Raw genomic sequence first — 26,282 nt, 5'->3', positions numbered from 1 at the left:
TTGTTGAAAAGGTTCCTGTGTCACGGCCTGTGTGCGTCACTGCAGTGCGTTAAAATAAGGATTTGGCTTTTATTCCTGCAGACGCTGCTGCTTCAAGCAGCTCTGTGCGTCTTCTTACGCCTAACGTGTGGGAATGACCCTTTAGGCCTCCGACTAAAAACCCATAAAAAATTTCAAGCTAACTCTCGACCCAGCGCTGAGAGACGCCTGGTGTTGTCACGCAGAAGAGTCGGGCCTTGATCCAGCTCTGCTGGACGTCTGGAATGACGGCAGCACAGTGACAGATGTGACGGCGTGGTGTGTTTGAACAGGTACGGCCTGATCTCGCCGCTGCTCCAGATATGCAGTAATAGAGCAAACATCCACCACCCACTTCGCTCTGCTCAGCCAATTTGTGGGAGTCGGCGACTGATGTGCAGTGGTTTGCTGGTAAACATGCGGCAGGCGGAGAGGCCGAGTGTCATTATGGCAACACGTTCTAGCACGGCCGCTCTTCGGTTGAGAACACAAAGTACTCTGAGAGCGATTCCTTTCCATATTGATAATCACCATGAATGCCGTGACATGTTTACTCAGGAGGTGTGAATTACACAACATTTGAAACAATAGGCCTGGAATATTGCTACCATCAGTCAAAATGTCAAAACATTTGTTTATTCGCCAAACGCAGTGGTTGAAAAATGCAGTTCTGGCTCAGCATCAGATCTCTCCCAGCAGCTTCTGCTTCCTCCACTAGTGGGCGCTGTTGGTTGTTTTCATAATGAAACCAGACACACATGTTGCAGAGAGAAATACACTCTAAACTTAAACAATAGCGAGGACATGGTATGGACAGACTGGATCATTATGGCGACTCTCAGCTCTAAAACCACCGAGTCCAGGAGAGTCTGGACGGGTTTTGACACTCTGGAGTCATGTGGAGAAGAACCGTTTTCTACAGGTGTGATGTGCAGTTGGCAGAGTCGGAGCATTTTCAAAAAGTTGTGTTTCCAGTGGCTTTGAGGACTGTTGTCGTGTAAACCGACACCCGAAAGGCAACAGCAGTTTTTCATTTTTTAATTTAAAGTTGGACTCGAGGCAACATGAGGTCTCGGATCCGTTGGCTCAGTAGTTTGACTCCCGTCCTGCCCGACGTCTTTGTTTCAACTTCCTGACATTGCTTTGGTCATGATGACTACAGCCACCAGAGGGCGCCATAAATCAGTTCTCATTGTAGATTGCACGTGCTGTTCTTTATCTGTATGTCAAATAGAAAACAAAAAACACACCAGCTTTCACTTGGTCTGAAATGTTCAGAGTTTTGAAGCAACAGGTTTTCCTCAGCGAGTCTTTTGAATCCAACATAAACAATACGATGAACACCTTCATCACAGTCTTGTTGCTGTTTTCTGCCACTTCATGACCGTTTCCAGCATCACTGCCTATTTATGAGACTCACCATCACGTGTCAGGAGATTCTCTTCTACGCATCCAGACCGTTCGTTTGTGGCTGTGCGTTCTCACATCGATGCTGCGGTGCTGATATTGCAAACATACATATAACTGACACGTAGCAAGACTTCAACACCAGTGAACAACACGGCGAGAACCACTTGGAACGAGTTCAAACCACATCTGCACCAAGGCAGCGGAGCGAGTGTGTGTGGTTTCAGCAGATGGAGTGTGTGTGTGTGTGTGTGTGTGTGTGTGTGTGTGTGTGTGTGTTGGTGGGGGGCCCTCGGTGCTCTTCACAAAATGACCTCTGGAGCTGCTGCTGCAGACTCTTTGGAGCGCAGCCAGCCTGACGGCTCTCTGTACGTACATTATGGTATCACTTCAAATCCCTCTATGAACTTTAATGTTTCACCAGGGACCCGAACAAGAAGTTTGCATGTGGGGCTTCCATTCAGAGCCTTCGAAGTTCTCCAGAAAACTTTCAGAACTAAGCAGGAAGCCACGAGCTGGCGGATGCACTGGAGCGACTTCAGCAGCGAAAATGAAAGGTCTTCCTCTCAGGAATTGGTGGAGAGAACCAGAGAGTGGGTTTACTGAACACAGTTCATTTGATCTGCTTCTGATCGATATTAAACATCTTAGCTTAGGTTAATGCCCTATTATTCCCTGAGTCATTGATCAATCAACACTGAAGCTGGAGCCACTGAAAACACAACTTTTCTGTGAACCTTTAGGAAAATGTTGCAACATTGGAAGTCCTGACGGGGCCTCAGAGGACTGTTACTCAATCCTACTCAGTCTCTCCATTAAAGCTGGGTACTACACATTCTAGAAGAGTCGGTGTTCCTGTTGGACATCTTTTAGAAACTGGTGTTCCTTCAGAGGTGATTAAAATATAAATCAGTACGCACGGTGACGATCCAAAACCAGGCGGGAGGAGGCTCTGGGGCATCACAGCCACAAGGAATTACTGCAAAATAGCAAGTGGATGTGGATTACATTTTTTTTTTTAAACCTGCATAATTTCGTCAACAGTCCATTTTTCTTGCTCTGCAAGTGTCTCACCGACAAGGTGGCTTCTGATCTGACCAGTGAAATCCAGCTTTTATATTTTCATCATTCCATCATGTGACTGGAGACTGATTCTTACAGGTCAGTGTGAAGCTACTGTGATGCATCCCTCATCACTAACATCCATTCGTGTGTGTGTGTGTGTGTGTGTGTGTGTGTGTGTGTGTGTGTGTGTGTGTGTGTGAGACAACTTGAATGGGAAAAAAACACAAGAGACGCTCTTAGATGCTAAAACAAGGCAAAGCTCGGGACTACAAGTGGATGACGGATGAGTTTCGGACAGACGTGACGTTGAAGAAAGTCATTCTGCTTCCAGCCTGGACAGTCTCATTCCAATGGATGGGAAACACACACAAGTCCATAGTGTGTGACGCGTGATGATTGTGAGCGTGGTTTAATGAGCAGGCACTCCCTCACTGTGACTTTGCCCCTGCCCGGACCTCGCTCGACCACTCTCGGTCTTCATTGGCTCGCTCTCCTTCCGCCGTGTTAATGTCTGAGTGTATGAATGAAAAATGCACCAATGACTGAATATGGCTCCGGCAGTGACAGCTCCGCTGACTGATGACGGAGTGAACAAGCTCATTATTAAAGGTCTTATCACCTCTCAGCAGACGCAGACGCACACACACACACACACACACACACACACACACACACACACACACACACACAGAATTGTGAGAGAGGCCTCACTTTGCCTTCAATGTCATATATGAATTTGTCATCATGATCAACACTTTGGCCCAAAATCACCTCCTTGAAAAGTTCTAGAAGGACCTTTTCAGGTCAGGGTTGGATGAAGGAATCTGAGTTCAGAGGCTGACGCTTCGCAGAGACAAGAACACACTCCACACACACTGCTGGCCCTGTGGAGGAAACCAGTGGAAGGAAGCGTAGACTGCATTTGCTTAAGTGAGAACCAGCGAGAGGCTTCGCTGTTGCATTCTGTACAACTTGACAGTGAAAGATGTGTGATTTATTTCTTATGAAGTGGACTTCAGCCCTCTAATACCGAGAGAGAGAAAGGAAAAACATGTTTTCCCGGTCTGATTGAGTAAGCATTTGCTGGGTTTTAGAGTGGGTTCATCACTGGATGAAGCAGGAGCTTCATTTCCTGAACAAACAGCAGCCAGATATTTGCTGTGAATGTAATGACAGTCTACCTCGGCAGCTATTAAAAATGTTATTATGTCTGGGAGAACAAAACCAAATAATTCAATATGGAGACAGAATTGCAGATTGGAGTTGTTGAGCTGGATTAAATGTTTGCCGTCCATCGATGCCTTGGAGACGGTCTTTAACGCAGCCAGGCTTCTGGGGCCGCCGGCTCTGATTGGAAGGTAGAGCACTTATCGTGTCTGGAGCTTCAAAAAGCAACTTATATAGACTGACATTAAACCAGGACGACAGTAAATCACTATAACCATGAGAACCAAGCCTTCTCGGTGCGAGCAGATGTCCTAGAAGGCAGAATGTGAGAGTTTATCGTGCGTTTGGGTTTGATGACAGGTTCAAAAGCGTGTTCAGAAGTCGATGCGTTGTTCTCCACGCCGGCGTTTTCCCACCTGCTCGACGTGAGGAGCTGGAAGGAAGCGAGGGAGCTACAGAGGGAGAACTTTAGCCTACAGATAGCAGAAAGATAATTAGCTAAATCTCCATGGGTGGTTGAGCCCCCTCCAGTCCCTGCGCTGGAAATAGTGTGTGTTCCCATCCATGCTGTCGGTGGGACCAGCAGCAGTTAGGTGCGAGTCCCTTAACTGATTTGAATCGACTAATTAGAACCACTAACTATATTCTCACACACACACACACACACACACACACACACACACAGGCGGAGGTGGCGGCGGTGGATAAAAGAGAGTGGTATTAATACCAGCTGCGCTTCTCAAGGATGGAGCTGCTCCAGATTGTATTTGTCTACGGACTGCTGATTATCTTTGGGACTCCTTCCTTTTCATCAGCCCCACTTTGTTTCTTCACACACGCGGTTCTTCGGGGTCGTTTTGCAGCCGAGCCGCGGGGCGTTTCGGCCGCTAACACCCAGAGCCCCGCGGTCACAGTCAGACGGACTCCTCTCACTGTTATCCACACAGCAGCATTCAGCCTTCTGCTGAGGCTCGCTGACCGGCTCGGATGTTCTCACTGCCCCCCTGGCATTTCTGTGTGGTAGCGTCAGATTAGTTTTTTTTTAAAGTAAGACACATTTGACTTTTCTTTTTTTTTTTTTTTTTTTTTTATTACCGTCTTCAGGAAATGTTTCCTTTCCCTCCATAAACGAGCCGTGGTGTGTAACGCAGAGCAGACAGGACACTCCAGCCTTCTAATGGCCCGTCCAATGGGGGGAAGCCATTCCGCTGTGATTGCAGGTGATTTGTCGTTTGGGGTCGACCTTTGCTTTATGACTGACAATCATGGAAGGCCAGGGGCGGTTCATGAGCCGAACACTGCCATCAGGTCATCTTCCTGCGACTACACTGCCTTTATTCCATGATGCCTGAAGGCAGAGAAACTGCTCCACTATCAAGAGTGTAGTCTATAGCATGCGCTAACTGAAGCAGCCAGTTATACTGTAGCTGTTGTAACTGGACAATGGACCAAAGTGTTCACAGTGATTAGAATTCTTTGACGTTCTATCAGTTTTGTCTTCTGTCTGAGGTGTTGCTGTCTTATATCTTCATGCCACGTCGCCTTCGTCACTATTCACAGCAGCGAACTCAACAGTTCAGGAGAAACATTGAATTTTAAACGTCTTTAATGTCAACACGTCAATCTGGGCCTCATTTATCGATCGACAGTGTCCTTCTTGTCTTGCTGAGCATCTTTTGGTAGAAAGTGTTGTTACACATCAGTACAGTCTGGATTCTGCCTTCGTCCCTGCGCCACACTAGACCTTTGAAATGAGGTCAAGACCGTCATATCCGCAACTTCTGCTGTCTGTTCAAGGTTATTTTTGAGTGTTTTCAGCTCAATCAATTCACTCTACACATCTGACCTCTCAAGGCCAATCTGTGGTTTCTGCATCTGTCTATGAACGTGCTTGAAGGGAAGTTGGTCATCCATCATCTGTGGCATAAACACATCCGACAGTCTGTGCAAATATATACGTATGTATACAAATCCTTCCAGGATGCTGTATTAATACGATAATTGGATAAGCGTCATGTGTTTTGATCGGCTGTCGAACTCAGACCTCTGTGGCTTTGTAGTTATGCATGGACGTTAATTGACTGCTTGGTCCTGCAACATTGTCAGCTTCTAAAACTTTCAAATGAATCCAAAGAAGCAATAAATATTTCATTTAAAGTCTCTCAAGGTTCACAAAAAAGTAAACGACGTGCCAACCCTTTAAAGGTGCAATAAATAAGAAATTTAAAAAAAAAAAAGTTCCCTTTTGTTGCCTGTCATTGAAGAAAAATTCGCTTTAAATAACCTGTCTTCTCCATCAACAAGGTCTTGGTAAAGATGTTTTCTTTCAAACTGAGAGGCACGGCCCTTTACTTTTGCTTTGTAAGAATAAATGCATGATGTTTCCGTGTTTTTCAAGCAGCTGTGATCTGCTCTCTGCTCTCTTCACCTGCTTCCTGTCACATGGAGGCTCGTCCAGCTGTATTCCTGCAGACTCCGCCCCTTCCCCCAGAGTCGTCCTCCTCTAATGCATGCCTTTAATCATTCTGCCCGGTGTGTGGCGTTAAGGGAGAGCGCTTGTTTCCTCCGTCAGGCCGTCGCTCCAGCGCGGCGCCGCTCTGGAGCAGATGGTGTATGTGATAAGGATCCATCGGCCGTTTGCATCGTCCCAGCTCAGCACTTCCACCAGGGTCACATTAGAAGCCATTGATCTTCCCACGGCGCGTTTCCGCCCTGCAGCTCCGGCGCTCTCACGCTTGCATCAGAAAATGTGCGATGTATATTTCACACAACAGCAGCACCGTCGTCGCTGTGACTTTACCATGAAGCTGGGTTTGCATCACCTCCGCAGTGATTCAGTCCTGCTGATGATTCACGCTCATCCTTTTCTCGGTGCATCGCAACAACATCCCAGAATGCCAGAGCTTCATGACGACTGGTTCATTTATCAGGTCATCAAGACACGGTTTCAGTAGCTTGTCCTGCTAAGATGTCAGCTGGGAAAAGCTTCACCGCCATTGTCTGTTAAACTGAGTTTTGTGTGGCAGACGTTCTGTCCTGCTTTGCGTCACAGTTCTCATGCTGAATTCAGGAGAAGAAAGAAGAGAGTATACTTTATTAATCCCCTCGGGGAAATTCCTTTTTCCACATGTTCCCATCCAATTTCTGCAAAACTCCTGATCACTGGTCTGCCTCTCTCACCTGCTCCTCCAAACACAGGGACAGAACAGACCGGCCTTTTCAGCCTCACAGTCCAGAGTCCAGTGTTTTAAAAAGCCATGGAAACGTGATGAAAGTGTCCTCGAGCAGCCGCCACTGAAGGGGGACGAGCGTTTGGTACTCACTGTAGTCGTGATTGTTGTGCAAGCACATGTATGAATGGATGAATGTGAATGATGGCGTAAAGCAGGGGTGTCAAACATAAGGCTCATGGGCCAAAACCGGCCTGCAAGAGCCTCCAATCTGGCCAAAAACCACAAAGGAAATATAGAGTATATAGTATATAGTAGAGCTGGGCAACGATTAAGTTTTTTAATTGCAATTAATTGCACCCCAATCCTGGAGTTAATCGCGATTAAAATGGCTCATTTGAAGTCTGCTGATTCCATTCAAAATGTGTGTCACATAAATAATTTTACAATTCATCAAATATGATTTATAATGGCTTAAAATACCAAGTCTTTACCTAGACTGCCCCCCAACACACACACACACACGCACACACACACACACGCACACACACACACACGCACACACACAGATCACCACCAATAACAGAGCAGATGAAAAATAGAAGTTTCTGATGAGCGCTCACTTCCTCAAACTTCATCCTATCTCCAGAACAGCCTAAATTCAGTCACGCCGCATGGTGCCTCATACTGACCTTTATTAAACCAGATTGTGTGTTGAAGGGAAATCTAGTTTATTTTGCGTGTTTTCACTGAAAACACGCCCAGCTGGCCGAAACGCTGCACTGACAAAACACGCGATTTAAGTTTCACTTTCATTTTCTTCATATTTGCGCTCCTGATTTCAGTTTGTGCCTCATACCAGCATTTTCCTCCTGATTTTTCTGATAATTCGGCCGAGTTCAATATGGCAAATAATGAGGAATGGACCGTGTTTCACCGCTAAAAGCGCGAGTGTGTTTTTTTGCCGCTCAGCTGGAGCGCGGTGTGACTCTCCGGCTCGGGGCACCGGACAGATTAGATTAACGGCGACAATTTTCTTCTAGGGCGATAAGACTCTCGCGATAACGCAGCACGTTATCGCTGTTGACGGCCCAGCTATAGTATATAGTCAAATATATCGTAAAATATAGATTTTTTTTAAACAAATGCCCCAAGAGCTGCAGACACAACACAGCACTGAGACCTGAGCTGAGACATCAGTGACGGCGTCATGAAGGCTAAAAGCTATCAGCGCTGTCGAACGAGCCTCACAGCCGGGCTGTCGGGAGCAGCGGCTGTAGGAGAACCTTTGGGGACTTTTCACTGTATTTTGCACCAGAAGGTTTCATTAAAATTGTCTTTATGTTGAAATAGTCGTCATCCTCTGTGGTAACTGTTTGGTTTTGTGGTCATTTAGACATTTTCATCACAACAAAGGAAAACTTGAAAACATAAATTGCAGAGTCAGAATCAGTTTATATGCCACGGTTGTACAGGGAGTGAGGAGTGTGAAGGGTCTGTGACGCCACCAGTCGGTCCCTGCTATCTGATGTCCTCTGCTGTCCGTCTGTCCTGTTTGGTGGACGATCCAGACCAGACGGTGACGGAGCTGCGGAGGACTGACCGGATGATTATTTTCCCGGTTCAGCCCGCCTGAGATACAACTCCGACGTCTGCAGAACTGAAACAAGAGAGTTTGGAGGCTTTTAAAGGCGAAGCGGTTTGTGAGCTCCGTCAGCCTTCGTGCTCACAGTGTGGTGAAACAGCTTCAGGGTGGAGCGGCGGCGATGGAGCGAGTCATCTTATCTCCTCCACCTGTCTTTGTGTCAAATCGTCCTCCGTCTGGACCTCGGGTTCCTGCTGATTTTGCTGAAGAGCCTTGAGTGGTGGATGTTCTGCAGCAGCTGCAGTCGCAGAAACAGTGGACCGGGGAGGTCCGGCTGCGCTTTAATCCACCTCCGGGTCGGCGAATCGGCGCTTTGCTCTGCCTCATGCACTAAAACGGAGTCGGTCTTTTATTTTCTGCTGAATGTCAGCGCTTCAGTCACTAATGAGACACTTCTGCTCAGAAGAAGTGAGAGCGTTTGACTGTTTGCATCCGATCTGAGTTTCATTGAGGAATCCGTCATTAAAGTGGCCAATTTGCTGCGATCCTCCAGCAATAAATCTGAGCGCATGTCGTACGAGTCCGAATGCACCAGACGTCTCCCGCTCCTTTCATAATTCCTGCAAAAGGTCATATCAGTTTGATGTACAGATTGTCGTGTGTGATTACACAATGTGAAGCGTGCAGAATGTGCACGCTCCTCCCTCGAGCCCGATCGATTGCATGACTGAGTCCCAGTTAAGACGTCTGCTCGTCAAACAAGGAAGTACTCAATCAAAATGTTGCTGTTTCCAGGACTGAAGGTCAGCTTTTATTTGCTGTGATTGAGACTTCAATATGCACGCATGTCTAAAATAGATATGAAATCTGCTGTTTGTGATGTTACTGTCGCGATCCATCCTGCAGGATTCAGTGAGAAAACTCATCTTAGAAAAAAACCGCCCGGTCATGTCGAGTCTCAAATAAGAGACGAAACTGACATGACGGACAGAATGTGTTCTGTAGCTCTGTGTCTGGAAAAGTATTTGCTTAATTTTACTTTTTTTCCTTCTAAAAAATTGTGAATATAAACTGAACTTTTACGTTTCTGTTTTCCAAATGGAGTTTGACCCTGTTCCTCACTTCCCTGCATACCAATCAGCCGTGACAATAGAGCGGCGGCGCCTCGGCAGTGACGGCGCCCCGGCCGCAAATCGCAGCACTCACCACTTCATACCTCCACAGAAAGAGACGTGCCGACTCTCCCGGGGCGGCGGAAAAACATGTCCGACGTGTCGGGGGTCGGACGGGGCGGCGAGCGTCTCCGAAAGGTCAGCGCGAGGCGGTCCTCAAAATGCAGAGGTCGTCTAATTCGCAGGGCAGAGCACTGCGGGCCAGACAGCGGGAATAATTAGCGCCGCGGTGCGACTGTACGCAGTGTTTTAAATGTTAACAAATGTCCTCTCGCGCTCTGCTGCAGTAGGACAGGGTCCCGTGTTAATGTTGCTGTCTCAAGATTTTAAAATAGAATGGAAAGGTCACATTTGGTTTGACACGCAAACTCTATTCGTTCTGTCTGCAGAGATAAAAACCACAAGAAGAAGCTGCTGGGTTTAATCAGATCCCGACCAATCGGATATCTTCCTCTGAAATCACACAAAAGTTGTTGAGATTAATTTGAAATGCTCTGAACTTTCTGTGTGTGTGTGTGTGTGTGTGTGTGTGTGTGTGTGTGTGTGTGTGTGTGCAGACACAGTCAGGGGAATGCAGAAGTTCACCAAAATGCCAGATTTCTATTCCCTGTAATGACTCCGGGAGGAAATGAGCAGGAAAACAAACTTTGACAACTCTGTTTTAGCTCCGCCTCGTGATCACGGCCCAGCCCGACCTCGTGTGCAGAACTTGAAAAAGTCAGCGTGAAAAGGTCAAGTCTCCTTCGAAACCCAGAGAGCAGAAGAAACGGCGCTGCTGATCAGTTCAGCTGCGTGGCGAAGTCTTCCTCATCTGTCTGACGGCGAAGACGGGTTTGCAGCAGCAGTACAGTGCTCTTCAATTCAGATCATATTTAGCTGTAAGGACTGGCTGTACATGTAAAAAGTTCCATTTCTGTCTTTTCTGAGTCAATAGAAAACAATCTATTGATTAGTTTCAGTGTGACAGCTGAATAAATCGTCTGTTTTTATGGAAACCAAGTCAGAACTTTGAATGCAGCGATTGTTGCGTCGGCATTACAATCCAGCTTAAGACTTTCCTGTAATTTCAGTGACATTTCAGGCCGAAGCAGAGAGTCGAGTAATCAGCCGACAGAAAATGAATCAAAGTGTTTGTCAATCGATCACTTTTCTCACAAAGCCTCCTGAGGCCTGCCGCTCCTCTGATTAGGGGATTGACTGGTTTTTTTGTACGGTGCCTTTGTAAAGTGAGTATCTTTGGCTTTTTGACTGTCAAGTCGCACAATGAAGACGTCGCGTTACACTGCGCCTGATGATTTCCACTCCTTTCATTCTCTGCATGGACAATAGGCTGAAATCAATAAGCAGATAGTAATCACTGTAATAAACAGGCCTGGAACTGGAGCCGACTGAAAAGTTGACTTTTCTCCAGATCGGAGCTGAATGCAGACGGAAGAGACGTTAGCTTACGTTGGGCAACCTACGAGACAGAGACACACAACTTTTACTGCTGGATACTGTGTCACATCCACACATTCACTCACAAACACACAAACACACACCAACAGTGACAGCTGCCTTGTGGTGGATACACACTTGAGATGTAGATCAGAGTTTTTGACCAGGAATTTGAACACCTGGCTCCAAGTTCTGTTTCCACAACAACGCTTCCAAGGTGACCAAAGAGAACACTTTTGTTATTTTAAGTGTCCGTTATTGGAAAACTGCTACCACAGTGGAACTTCTTCAAAATGCTCCAACTCCGTCTCCATGGAAATGGCGGGAAATGTGAAACTAGATGGACAGAACCAGCGTCTTCCTCCAGTGTCATGAGTCCCGGTCCAGATCCTCCTGGACTTGGTAGTTCTGTTATAGTTACTTGCAAAACCAATTCAACGTGGTCTTCTGTCCATATGAACGTACGTGTTCTCTCGTTAGCGTGTATAACCGCCTCGTGGCCTGGCATGCTCACAGGCATCGTTTTCAAAACCTTGCAGTGTAAGCGTGAAACTTTAATGAGATGAAAATGGAAAAATCATCCATTTACACTTGGAATAATGTCATGGAAATGGCCTGAAGGATGTCACTGGACAGCGGTAGAAAGCATGCAGGAAAAAAATCGAACCAGGACCGTTCAAGATGTGAACGGTTGTCCCGCCCCTGCAGTATACGACGTGAAATCAACAGATTTTTGAACGTATGAGTCAGTTTGTCTTGTTGATTGTTTCTGGCCACCTAACTCACTTCCTGCATCATCAAGAAATCCCCCCTGGGTGAGCTGAGAAAACCTGAACTCTCACTTTTCCAGAAGGAAAGAATCAAGCCTGACGCTTCTCTTGAACTGAACTCAGAGTCCTTAATAAGCCAACCCTCTGAGAGCAGAATGTTCTATAGCTGTCATTCTTCTTTGTTCAGTAAAATGAATTCAGAGTTTCTTCCAAGCTGCTTTTAGCTTCGATTGTTTTGCACCAAATGATAATCTGACTTTATTGCGTTTCCTCTGCTCTGGAGCAGAAAACAAACCATAAAGCTCTCAGCTAATCTCCTCATCTCCTGAGTAAAGTGCTGTACAGTCACTGAACATCTTCATCTCAGCACCAATTCAAACATTGGACAATTGTAAAACATGACAATGGACAGTGAAGTCTCCATGTCCTTGTTTCAGTATGTGAAGCTTTTGTCCCAGTCTCGTCACTGCTTCACAGAGTGTGAATTGTGAGAGAAACGGAAAGCCTCGTGCACTAAATGGACTTCTGGTTCCTGAAATGAGTCTCAGTGAATCGCGGCTTCATGGATGTGCTGTGGGGGGAATCAGTCGGTGCCGTTCACTACGTCCGCCAAGACAAAGAGGCAAACTCACTCAGCCAATCAGCGGCGGCCTGCGATTCCTGAGGAACCATTACACAGACAGACGGGATTCAGATTCTTGCTCCTGGAAACCACTAAACAGCAATTATCACCATTACCTTCTCATTTGGTGTGTAGCTTTTAAAATCCAGGCTTTGACTGACCAAACACAGGCATGGTCATTATTTTTTGCTTTTCTTCTCTTGTTCTATGCGTCTATTGAAGCCATTGTGACCATGGTGTGATTGCCTGCATTCTCAGTTTACAACAGGATCATCTGTCGGAGTCTGTACTTGGACCTTCCTGTGCAGCATTCCCGTGTGTTTGCAGGTTTTCTCATGGCTTTCTGTTTTCACCCCATAATCTAAAGCTGTATTAGCTGAATTGGTGTGTAAATGGACTGCAGGGTGAGTGTGTGTGATTGTGTGTCTGTTTGTGTTTGCTCTGTGATGGACTGCTCCAGCGTGGACCCTGCCTGTTTCCCCCCGTGACCCCGACTCGGATGAAGTGGTGTCGAATACAGATGGATTGATAGACTCTATTTCTGGACTCCTTTCTCCAAACCCAGCACCGTGTGGAGATTGTTTACACGGAGAGGACTGTTGGGAAATCGCCAAAAGGTGCAAAAAAATTTGCCCACAGAGTCTTTAACCACCTCTTTTATCTGCACAAAATGAGTCGGAGTCAGGACAGACCGCCCCCGGACGACCCGCTACACCCAGCGCACTCCTGGATACAGATACAGCCTTTTAAATCTGCTTTACAGTTTTGTTTTTTTTACAGTTCTTGTCGTATCGTTTATGAATTTCTGCAGGATAATTGATCATTTTCCACGTTCAAACACCACTTGGGAGGAGTTGGGGGTTCAGTGTCTTGCTAAAGGACACTCGGACATGCAGAGTTGGGGAATTAAACCTGTAACTGAGGGATGACTACTCTACCAACTGAAGCGAATTTGCCCTATGTAGTTTAAAAAAAACGTTCCACGGCTGCCAAATGCTACAACAGTGATTATTGTTGTAATATTTGGAAAAATACTGTTTATTTCATTTTTACACAAATATTGTAGAGCTTGAAGTGCTTCAGTGTGTTGCTTGACATCGCTCTGCACCAGCACTCAATCACAGTGACACAACTACTGTGTCTCCTTCCCATGAGTCACCAGAACGGCAGACAGGTTTCAGGTAAACACCCTGCAAAGTGCCGCCCCAATGAAGAAACACTCGATTTCAAACACAAGAAAAAGAGAGATGCTTCAGTGTTTCACTAACAAATATAACACAGATTTGAAAGAACTGGTGACAAAGCGGAGGAAAAGGGAGTGGAAGAGGCAAAGGGCGGCGGTAGAGGACAGCCGGGTCTGGGTGAAGGGTTGGCTCATTAATCTTAAAAGGGCACAGCGGAACTTTCAGAATGCAAATGAAACCATCAATCTCCTCAGAGGAAGAGATAGAGGGGTGGAGTGACGGGGTTATTAGGGGGAGGTGGGTGCTGAAGTTCATAACTAGGAAAAAAAATAAATGAATAAATAAATAAAGACTCGTAACTGAGATCAACTTGGTCCGACCGGAATGTTCCTGTCAGAGGGAGAAAGTCACAGGAAGAGTTCACACGTTTTCACGTGTCACAGCGCTTGCTGCAGATTTATTAAAACAGTGCTGAAACTTCCTATAAAAGTATTAAAAAGCTCTGACTTATCATAGTTTCTGCAGTGCAAAGGCTGATCTGTGATCTTTAGTAAAAACCAAAATGCATTTTCAAGAGACGGTGTTGTTCGCTTTCATCCAACAGTCCAAAAACATGGTCGGTATTGGATGCTTGAGGTTGACTCTGAATGTCCCAGAGGGCTCTGACCTGTCCAGGGTTTGCCCTGCCTGCACCCAGACTCTCCTGGGATTAGGTCCAGACCCTTCTGACCTTGAATTTCATACAGCAGTATGAGTGATGGATGAATAAGTAGACCGCTCCAATAATTCTGAGAGGTTGACAGGATTATATTACCCCCAAAAATTACAGATGCTGAAACGCCCAAATCATGAAGCACCTGATCAGCGTCCTTGACATGCCACTGGAGGCAGATTCTGTGGCCCAGGCCTCTTCTTTTTACCTCTCTGCCAGCCACTAGAGCATAATTGACTACATTTGAGGGGCAGGAGTGATTGGCAGAGGGTAGAGCTGAATGGTGTAATCGTATCACCACACTGTACTTCTGTTCATCTCAGTCAGGCAGGATTTACATAGTCGAATCAGACATACATGTCATACCTTGACTAGTGGATTACCATTCTATTTACGTCCACCTCACTATGGGTGGGGTGTATTTAGCAGTAAATATTCTCGTCATGAATATTGAGGCAGTGGAAGTGGGGTAAAGCAGTACATCGAGGTTCTAAGCTTCAGCGTGAGTCAAATTATTTTGAAAATCTGGTTCAAAACGTTGCATTTTCCGAGTGTACAGTGGTCTGTATCAGTCAAATGGAGTTGAGTGGACAAAAACTGTGAAACTACACTATTTCCACAGCAGGGCTACTGTTGAACGAATGGGTTTCAGTCCATATTGTTACCTACGACAGAAAGCTCTATCCCGATGGGGTCACGACCTTACCATGATGGGGTAGTTTTTGTGTCTCCAGGACTCCTGCGGCCGTGTTGGCTGGAGTGTGGTACTCCTGGTAGGGGCACTCAATGTGAGCAGGTCAGAGGGTAGGGATCAGATGAGTGATGCTCTGGCCCAGGTCCAGGTTGCGCTAACAACCATATTACAGAAAACGTGAGGAACGGACAGCGGGACGTAGGGACTGAAGAAAGATAGAACATCTTTGTACGAGGACTTGTTGAGTCAAAGCTGTGGACCCACAGATCAGTGAAGTACCTCACGTTTGTCCACCGATGACATTCAAACCAAAAGAACCATTGATGAGGCATCGATGGCACTTTCAGGTTTCAGGCCTCATCAGACACGCTGCATTGACCTTTGACACAAGCTGAATCTCTTCTTCCCTTCTGTAGTCGTTGGTGTTTAGGATGTAGAATGAATATGAGCACGTTGGTATCAGGAAGATGGAATCTGGAATGAGAAAATCAACTGATTGGATTTTGTTTGTGTTCCGAAGGTGCTGAAGTCTTGTGAGTTTGTTTGGATGTGTGTGGAGCGGAGTCCTGAGAGCGAGGCAGCCTAGAGAAAGTCTCTGACGGCTCCTCGCCGTCCTGTTGGTGGCTCCTCGCCTGTGGCTCATCAGGGTTTGCTCTTGGCATTTCACACAGACATCCGTCTCGGTAGAGGAATATTTATAGTCTTACCAAACACTTTCATGATAACCTTGATCTGTCCACTGCAAATGTATCGGATCCCTTATTTATCATCTCTCTAACGACTCCCTAATGGCCGGTAGACGCTGCTGGAGGTGCTGCTGTTGGTCCTGATCCGGTCCAAGGAGCAGAACTGAATCTTATGCAGACTGGTTTCACTCAGTATTCTGGACGTGTTTTTCAGACCTCCTCTTGCTTTCCTTCCCTTTTTCTCTGCAGCAGCCGCTTCGTGTGATTGAAGGGCGTTATCGCCTTAAGCCACCTTCCCAGCGCCTGCGAGCAGCAGACGGAATTTGAGCGAAGGGGCTCGAGTGTGGTCATCAGGCAACGTGAAATTGTAGTGCTTTGGATCATTGCATGAGCATGAGGAGGTGAAGTATTCAATTTCGGCCCTGACGGCTTCTGACGTCTCCAAATCCACCCCTGCCGGCACGGCAGCCGTGCAGCCAGATTTTTATCCAGCTCATTGATTCTGTTCTTCGACAGTGTCAGGGAGCGAAGTGATGTACTTCATGAAATACCAGCCGTTCCCTTTTTTTCCATTTTATCAACCGGTTGAGTAAAAATAAGTCTCTTGTCATTGGAGTCATTTAGAGGGAGTTTAGGAGCATACATGTAAAAACTTGATCTGGCTTGAAGCAGTTGACGCGATTCGCTCATGATCCTGAGTGTAACGACAAGCATTTCAATTTCCAAGTGACAAACTGTTGTTTCCTTTTTCACTTTATTACAAAAGACCTTTCTGCAAGAGATACTGTGCCGACCTTTAGCTCAGCCACCCATTAGTCTCCTGGATAAAAGGTGTTTTCAGGGTTTCCTCTTATTTAAAGCCCATGTTAAATCCTACCACAACCTCTGTGAAACATTGAAGTCTGACTGTTTTACTTTTTCCAATTTTTAACTGGTCTTTAACCCTGTATTTCTTCATTTGGGTTATTTTTTTATTCAGATCAAATACTTTTTTCATCAAAATACTGAAGGCGCTTCCCAATAACAAGGTAGCGGAATATGTGAAATGTACCTACAGTGTGTGTCTTTTAAACCGTTTTCTTTGAAGGAAACTCCTGGCAAAAAGTAAAAAGAATGTTAAATATGTAATCATGATAATAAGATCTTACATGCAGGTCATACTCTGAGACGGTCATAAGCGAGAGTTTTTAGTCAATGCTGTTGTGTAAAATTGTTTAATAAGCATGTTAACACATTAACCTACAATCATTACCTTGTTGTAAAGTTAAGAATCAACCTTCAGATTCGGCTTCGCATCCCTCAAAAATAGACGGAATCTCAATTATTGTATCCATTATACTGATCAAAGAGTAAAAAAAAGAGGTTGTTCTCATGACGTCCTCTTCACTTCTTTACATTCTTGAAAAGTTCCAAAAACCAAGCCGGTAGTTCCACACACTGATCAAATGGCTCGTGTTACCGTATGGCTGACTGATGGCAGTGAGAGTGTGAGGAAAGAGGTGTCAGACGGCAGAGCTCTGCTTTTCAGAGGTGGAAGTGTGAGAGTTGCTCGTCGTTGGAGTACAAAGGCTGTCTGTGGGCGCCCTTCTTCTTCTGCTTTTGCTTCTGCCTGGAAATGAGCAGCAGGTTGAGCTGGTTGATCAGGTGTCGTCTCGCCGTTCCGCTTCATCAGCTCAGTATATCGGCAGTGTTCTCGTGCAGATCAGTGGTGTGCATGTTTCACCAATCAACACTGTCACAGGTACAAAGATATGAGTGTCCCTGCACTGGCCAGGTAGTCTGCAGCATGACAAAAACAACAGCGCCGACTTGTGGCCTGGCATGCTCACTACACCGTTTTCATCACTTCTGCCGCTTCAGTGTAAATGACCACCGTCGACAGATCTTTAAAAACAGGAAACTATTCTGGAACTAGAACACAAAAATGCTGCGTTTTCATCTGAAATGTTGTGCAAATTGAGTTTTACTATACATGTTAAAAACCTTGCAAAAATGGTGGTATTGATAGTAATAGATCGTAGAAGAGGAGGGAGTGGTGGCTGGAGATCACAGCCAGACAGGAGCAGTCGAGGTTTGGATCTTTTTTGCATCCTTCCATTTTTTAGACTCGAAGCAGTCACACATGCAGTGATAACTGTTGGTAATTTGACAGTGTCTCACACCCCTGGTGATCAGCGCTTTCCTCATGTGCCTTTCTTTTTGTCTTTCAGCTCTGCAGACCACTCAGCCTCCCAAGGTCCTCTTCCCTCCTGAGAGACAGGACACGGTGATAGAAATCACGCCTGGTAAGGAACCGCAGCTTTATATTCCCGGGTTGGAGTGGTAATCCTTCAGGGCGTCTCGGTTCTTAAAGCAAAGTGCTTGTCGGTGCAGCCTTCCTTGGTGGAGCCGCTCGGCCTGCTGGGACTCTTCCACGGACATTTCACAGCACATGTGATCGGCGCCACTTCAGTTTGACCTTCAGGCGGATATGAGAGATAAAAGTTTTGCTGTGGAAAACTGCAGCACTGTAGAACGGAATGGAAATCTTTCAGTTCAGCTTTGATTTTGTCTGCCTTGAACAGTTCTAAGCTGCAAAGATCCAGACACCAAAACCATCGAAATGAATCTAATCTGGTTTCTTCTTTGTACACTTCAACTGTTCTTCATGGTCAAATGAAGAGGTTCCTCACATGCACCAGCAACTCATAGGTCAGACAGTAACCAGCCAGAGACTGAGGCTGGGGACAAATGACAGGCACATGGTGCTGCCTGTAGGTGCTGTGGAGACCTTGAAGTGGACTGAAACAGGAACACTAACTTATCCTCTGTATTTGCGTCTGCATAACTCCTCGCTATAGCAGACGGCTCAGATGGCGGCCTGTTGGAGAGGAATGTTTCCTTGGAAAGTTGTTCGTAAGGTGTGGCTATACTCACATCCTGAGAGGGAGACGTTACATTGGGCAGTGCAAAGTCTCTCTCTCGGGATGTGAGTTCTCCAGACAGGCATTGACCAGCGATGGTGTACTGGTCACTATGGGAGCAGGGTTAGCAGTAGGCTACATAAGTACAGTGCTGGAAGTGAATGGCCTGCTGTGTGACACCAGGTTTCAACATCCTCACAGAACACCACGGTTTACCTCACCGCCTCTCAGGTCTCCATCATCGTTATCTTTACTTCCATCTTCAGTATAAAACCAGAACTGCACGCTTCTTGATATTAGTCCAGTCAGTTAGCGCGTACCGTGGAGGTTTAAAGGCGGTGCGGTCCGCCCCGTTCCGGGAGCACATATCGGTTTCCACCAGCCTTCAGACACATCTTCAGGCGAATCACATCCTGCTTATCACACCAGTCTTTTCCTGACATTTCATGAGCCGGCGCTGACTAACTTTCTGTCATATTGTGACGGCTTCTTCCTGCAAAGCGTCTTCTGGGTCAGACTTGTGACTCAGACTGTGAAAGCACCGCCAAAATCAGCTCACTGGCTGGTGTCGCTCTCAAAGGGACGCTAAATAGATTCCTCACCGCCGCTGTGGAGAACGCCGTCATCTGGCTGCTGGGATTTGGCCATCCCGGGCCGGGGAGCCGAGAGGCGGCGGCTGTGTGGGAGCGCCGCCGGCCTCGCGCTCCATCCATCCACCCGGTCCCGCTGCAGTTTTGTCCCTTTATCTCCTCCAGTCTGCGATTAGCCATGACTTACGTTCACAATTCCATTTACTGTCGGCTGAAACATTTGCCGGGGCCACACAGAGCTCGCCGCCGCTCGGCGTTATCAGCTGATGAGAGCTGGCACACAGTCACAACCAGGACGTGTTCGCATGGACTCTTTTCGCTTTGACTCCTGTTCACTGGAAGATTCTCAGATTGGGAGTAGAAATGGTTTGGATTGGCTGCTTCAGACGGAGGAATGAGCCGGATCGCGGAGCTGGGACGGCCGACATTTTTAAACTGTGTTCAGACGAACGGATGAAGAAATGCATGATGGGATCTCATCACCCAGTCTCTGCTTCCTGCTGGCTGTGTGTGTGTGTGCGTGTGTGTGTGTATGCGCGTTGCACTGCACGGCGGTCTCTCTGACGGTGCGCTGAGTGTGTTTGTGTTTGTGCGTTTCCATTAACTCCAGATTGATGTAGTAAGAAACAGGCCCAAAGGCCTCCGTGCACTGATTGCAGCAGGGACGCCTTTTAATGGGAACACACACACACACACACACACACACACACACACACGGTGTGACCCTGCGGTCCATTTTTAATTATCCTCTTGTTTTAACCTGGGGGAGATTCACATCAGCAGCCACAGTCATGTTGTTCATTACCCTCCTCCTCCTCTTCCTCCTCCTCCTCTTCCTCCTTCCCTTCCTCCTCCTCTTCCTCCGTTCTTTCAGTTTTCCCTCGCTCTTCATCCTGCTATCCTTCTCGTTTGTCTGCTCTTCTTTTCTCGTTCCTCCTCTTCTGACTGATTTGTTTCATTTAAATTTATTTTTCTCTTTGTCCACTATTTTCATCACTCTACCACACGTTTCTCATTATTACTTTGCACACACACGCACACACACACACACACACACACACACACACACACACCCTTCCTTCATTATGTTCTCTCTTATTATTACACTGATTGGGTCTGCAGGCGTTAGCCAAACAAAGAGAGCTCGTAATTAAAGATTGATTCATGATACAAGTATGAAAAAATGGCAGAAAAACAAAGTCAGGAAGGCAAATGTTTTTTTGTTTTTTTCTTTATATTGAAAATTTTGCAAAGTGGTGAATTTATTCTTTTGGTTTTTCCTCTGCTGCCCAGAATATGTTGCTTTTCAGGATTACCGGTGAGCTTTATTACAGTTTATTAGAATAACCACATAATCCAACTGGGACTGAATCTGTTGTAAAATAAGTGAAAAAACTTTTAACTTTGATGCTGTAACCCCTTTTTATTTTTATTCATTTATTCTAGTAATGTCAAAATTTGCTCATAGTCAGTTCATTTCTGGGAGATGAAGCAAACCTGGTTTTGCTTGAGCGCGTCCAACATTTCTGACTTTAGTGTTTTTCTCACTTGTTGCAAGAATTATGGTCTCTTCCGTCATTCGTCCGCCGTGCTCACTGAGGCGTCAGGCGCATTCCGAGTGAGAGAAACCTCATGGAGAGAACATGCAAACTCAAAGCAGCGCTCCAGTGTGGCTCATTCTCGAGTGTCTGGGAGAGTTCGTGCTTCTTCTTTTTCTAACGTGGCTCAAGCACGGCCAGAAGTCAAACCGCTGCTGTGAGAGTGTTTCTGTTCTGTACAGCAAACGAACATTGGCTGACTGAAGGTTTTCTGAAAACAGAAATCGTAAAACTCCACATAAAAACACGAGTGTTTTCAGTGAAATGGTTGCAGCATGGAAACCTTTAGTTACAGCTAAATGTGGAAAATAGAGATTTTTATGTCAGATTGTGGAATCAGGAGACTCTGCATGCTATCATTTAAAGATTTTTCCCCCGTAGCTGTAAATTCTGCTGATTTAAATAAATTTAAATATTGAGTTCAAGGATTCTAAGGCTGACTGCTACGCTTCATTAAAAGACCCTTTTCCTGATGGTCGCCTCATTCTTTCCCTTCGAGTCCAGTCCGTCAGTTTAAAGGTTTGACTCTGCTCATGGAGACCGACCACGTGCTCGGCGAGCGTTTGGAGAGGTGCATGATGGGACCTTGAACCAGACATTGTTCATCTCAGCCAAACAGGTGTGGAGCGGCTGCTCAGTTTGGAGATTCTCTTGCTTCTAGTGAGAGAAACAAAAAAAAAACAGCCTCGGGCCTCAGAATGAGAGTTATGAGTCAAAATCTGGCTCAGAAACTTTGCACCAAGAAGTAAAAAAGTTCACTTTTACCCAAGTTTAGGACACATTCAACAAACTGTGGACCTTTCCGAGAAATCCACAAAACGCCTTTTGACTTGAACGATGACAAACTATATTTAGTGTCCAACGCAAGCAGCCGCTTGGAAACCTCAGGGAGACACAACCGGCAGACAAAACCCAGAGTTTTTTGTCATATTTGTCAAAATCCTGCGTTTTCTTAGCTTACTGAGACACGGCTTGACCGGCTGTGTGACTTTATATAGAACGGAGGTGGAAGTGTGAATCATCCATGCTGGGCTGGAGGTGGAGGAGACCGTCCAACAGCTGACTGGAGACGGACACACTCGTCTCGTACGTGTCTCTAAAGATGGAGCGACGTTCTAGATCAAGGCTGTCGAACACACATCAGTTCATTCTGAAAATATTCTCATAATAGCTTTTAACTTTAAACTGCAAAGTTTTTCTTTGTCATGTTGCAGAGTGTACATGATGGAAAAGTCTGTGTTTTCACAAAGTACCCGGGATTTGAGCCTCTTGCTGGCCGGTTTTGGCCCACGGGCCACTTGTTTGACATCCCCGATCTGGACTTTCTGCATGGTGATGGACTCACTCCTCTCATGATCGTTCTCCAAGTCCAAACTGTGTTTCACTTCACACTTTCAGTCGTGAAACAGGAACAGATCTGTCATTTGAGAAACAAACAGGAAACAAAGATTCTCTTCCGTAAAGCCTCAGAAATGTCTGCGATCAATCTTTCAGCCGGATTTCATTTTCAGATTCAAGCTTGGGATTTTTTTTCTCCCTTTTTTTGAAACACAAACAGTGACTGAATTTGAGTTTCTGAAAGAAAAGGAGCTTTCTGCTGAACTGTATCTGCAGATAAAGCTCTCCAGACGGGTCTGAGCTGCCGCTCGCCTCCGGCCCGGCTGCAGCCACGGGACAAATCTTTATATACACTGAGACTGAAGGTTATCATGCCGCGTTCTTCTCATTGCGAGAGGAAATCGGGGACATTGTGGTCTCGCTTATTGCCGGAGTTCCGTCTTGTGTGTCTGATGGAGCGAGCAGATGAACCTCAGCCTGGAATATTGCTGCTGCTGCTGCTGCTGCGGCGTCTTTTGGTCTTTTTCCTAAAGAGCCACGCCTCCGGTCATTGTTGGAGCCAAACGTGACGCTAAAAGCTCAGATAACCGCTTAGCAAACGAACCAGCGCGGGTTTGAGGTGCTGCAGATGCTCTCAGATCGAACTGGGACTTCCAGCCGTCTCTTTATTGAGCGACTTGTTCCGTGTTTCACGGGTCGGCGAGCAGACATTTTATCATACGTTACTTTTCAGGGAAACATTGAGGGATCCTCATTAAATTACAAATAACTCCATCACACTTATATTTGAGTCTTATTTTGTTTTTGTTTTTTTCTTCAGATGCATCAAGCCTTTGTGTGAAATGAAATGCAGATCACCTGAAACTCGACTCCTTCCTGTCATAACAACGGCTTTACTGTCCGATTTGGTCCTGAGAAAACACTGGCCTGTTCCCGCTGACAAACAAGCTCTACACTTGAACGTGTCAATAAGAAGCTTTGTTTTCAGTTGCACTTAAAGAAGCAGCTCCACAGTTTTTTAAGCAGATTCGACGTTTTGCTGCTGTGGGCCGTGAACAGAGCCGTGCAGAAGACGTCGAACTGGACGACAAGATGACACACAGCAAAGGACCGGAGTATCCTGAGCTGAACACCTGCGAATTCCAGGCCCCGCATAGTTTTAATAGCTTTACTCGCTGGATGAGGACCAGATATGAATCAATGAGCCCTGTCTGTCCACGACCCTGAAGCTGCCTCATGCCGTCCTTCCCTGGACCTGGTTTGATGGATTCTGATCGCTGCAGACAGGAAACACCTCACTGGAGCTGCAGCTCTGCTGAGTTCACACAGCCATCAATCACAATTTGCTAAAATCCTCAACTGAGAGCACAAGACATTCACTTGCTGACAAACAGAATCCAGCCCATGAACAGGAGCACCGGGGTCATAATGTTATGGCTGATCAGTGTGGAATAGTCCTCTGCTTTCAGCAAGAGAGGAAAATAGGCTCAAGTTTAATTCCACTGCTCAGTGGGTTAATAGACTCCATCCTCTCGTCTTTCAGAAACTGCAGCTATGAGTCCCAAACATTAACTCTCAGCATCTAATCACCTCATATGCTCCCTCCGCTCCGTCACACAGCTCTTCACCGAACACACCGTGCGCATCAGACTGAGATTCAAACAACTGTATTCATCCCCGGAGGGTGATGCCGCCTCCCTCTGCCACTCATGGAAACCCCACAACAGCTGCAATCAATCAACACTCACACCCTGACAGAGGAGACGACACCAGGACCGGGCGGAACCCGCGCTTGGCTGTTTCTGCACACAGCTGTGCACATCTGCAGCAGCAGCAGCAGCAGCAGCAGCAGCAGCCGTGAGCATCAGGAGGCCCGACCGAAGGAGGGGCGTTTGTTTTTACTGAGGCTGCATCTGAGTAAAGGGCCAAGGAAGCACAACATGGTGGATTAGGGTGTGGAAGAAACTCCATAATCTGGATGTCAAAAGGAGGAAGATGCTCTATAATCTGGAGGTTAAAGGGAGGAAGATGCTCTATAATCTGGAGGTTAGAGGGGGAAGATGCTCTATAATCTGGAGGTTAGAGGAGGAAGATGCTCCATAATCTGGAGGTTAGAGGAGGAAGATGCTCTATAATCTGGAGGTTAAAGGGAGGAAGATGCTCTATAATCTGGAGGTTAAAGGGAGGAAGATGCTCTATAATCTGGAGGTTAAAGGGAGGAAGATGCTCTATAATCTGGAGGTTAGAGGAGGAAGATGCTCTATAATCTGGAGGTTAGAGGAGGAAGATGCTCTGTAATCTGGAGGTTAGAGGAGGAAGATGCTCTATAATCTGGAGGTTAGAGGGGGAAGATGCTCTATAATCTGGAGGTTAGAGGAGGAAGATGCTCCATAATCTGGAGGTTAGAGGAGGAAGATGCTCTATAATCTGGAGGTTAAAGGGAGGAAGATGCTCTATAATCTGGAGGTTAAAGGGAGGAAGATGCTCTATAATCTGGAGGTTAGAGGAGGAAGATGCTCTATAATCTGGAGGTTAGAGGAGGAAGATGCTCTATAATCTGGAGGTTAGAGGAGGAAGATGCTCTATAATCTGGAGGTTAAAGGGAGGAAGATGCTCTATAATCTGGAGGTTAAAGGGAGGAAGATGCTCTATAATCTGGAGGTTAGAGGAGGAAGATGCTCTGTAATCTGGAGGTTAAAGGGAGGAAGATGCTCTATAATCTGGAGGTTAGAGGAGGAAGATGCTCTGTAATCTGGAGGTTAGAGGAGGAAGATGCTCTATAATCTGGAGGTTAGAGGAGGAAGATGCTCTATAATCTGGAGGTTAGAGGAGGAAGATGCTCTGTAATCTGGAGGTTAGAGGAGGAAGATGCTCTATAATCTGGAGGTTAGAGGGGGAAGATGCTCTATAATCTGGAGGTTAGAGAGGGAAGATGCTCTATAATCTGGAGGTTAGAGGAGGAAGATGCTCCATAATCTGGAGGTTAAAGGGAGGAAGATGCTCTATAATCTGGAGGTTAAAGGGAGGAAGATGCTCTATAATCTGGAGGTTAAAGGGAGGAAGATGCTCTATAATCTGGAGGTTAGAGGAGGAAGATGCTCTGTAATCTGGAGGTTAAAGGGAGGAAGATGCTCTATAATCTGGAGGTTAGAGGAGGAAGATGCTCTGTAATCTGGAGGTTAGAGGAGGAAGATGCTCTATAATCTGGAGGTTAGAGGAGGAAGATGCTCTATAATCTGGAGGTTAGAGGGGGAAGATGCTCTGTAATCTGGAGGTTAAAGGGAGGAAGATTCTCTATAATCTGGAGGTTAGAGGAGGAAGATGCTCTGTAATCTGGAGGTTAGAGGAGGAAGATGCTCTGTAATCTGGAGGTTAGAGGAGGAAGATGCTCTATAACCTGGAGGTTAGAGGGAGAAGATGCTCTATAATCTGGAGGTTAGAGGGGGAAGATGCTCTATAATCTGGAGGTTAGAGAGGGAAGATGCTCTATAATCTGGAGGTTAGAGGAGGAAGATGCTCCATAATCTGGAGGTTAAAGGGAGGAAGATGCTCTATAATCTGGAGGTTAGAGGGAGGAAGATGCTCTATAATCTGGAGGTTAAAGGGAGGAAGATGCTCTATAATCTGGAGGTTAGAGGAGGAAGATGCTCTGTAATCTGGAGGTTAAAGGGAGGAAGATGCTCTATAATCTGGAGGTTAGAGGAGGAAGATGCTCTGTAATCTGGAGGTTAGAGGAGGAAGATGCTCTATAATCTGGAGGTTAGAGGAGGAAGATGCTCTATAATCTGGAGGTTAGAGGGGGAAGATGCTCTGTAATCTGGAGGTTAAAGGGAGGAAGATTCTCTATAATCTGGAGGTTAGAGGAGGAAGATGCTCTGTAATCTGGAGGTTAGAGGAGGAAGATGCTCTATAACCTGGAGGTTAGAGGGAGAAGATGCTCTATAATCTGGAGGTTAAAGAGGGAAGATGCTCTATAATCTGGAGGTTAGAGGAGGAAGATGCTCCATAATCTGGAGGTTAGAGGAGGAAGATGCTCTATAATCTGGAGGTTAAAGGGAGGAAGATGCTCTATAATCTGGAGGTTAAAGGGAGGAAGATGCTCTATAATCTGGAGGTTAAAGGGAGGAAGATGCTCTATAATCTGGAGGTTAGAGGAGGAAGGTG

At 46.2% G+C, this 26,282-nt stretch overlaps 1 protein-coding gene across 1 annotated transcript in view; it reads left to right on the top strand.

Annotated features, from left to right (window-relative positions):
• Positions 1-26,282, top strand: part of LOC115395533 (X-linked interleukin-1 receptor accessory protein-like 2) — a 382,855-nt gene that overhangs the window by 308,861 nt on the left and 47,712 nt on the right. The window contains exon 7 of the mRNA XM_030101111.1: positions 17,900-17,974. Within this exon, the coding sequence (XP_029956971.1) occupies positions 17,900-17,974 (75 nt within the window). The remainder of the gene's footprint in view (positions 1-17,899; positions 17,975-26,282) is intronic.

Source organism: Salarias fasciatus, chromosome 2 (genome assembly GCF_902148845.1).
Source record: "Salarias fasciatus chromosome 2, fSalaFa1.1, whole genome shotgun sequence".
Classification (NCBI taxonomy): domain Eukaryota; kingdom Metazoa; phylum Chordata; class Actinopteri; order Blenniiformes; family Blenniidae; genus Salarias; species Salarias fasciatus.
The sequence above is the reverse complement of the archived record's forward strand: the minus strand, read 5'-3'. Positions and strand labels throughout refer to the sequence as shown.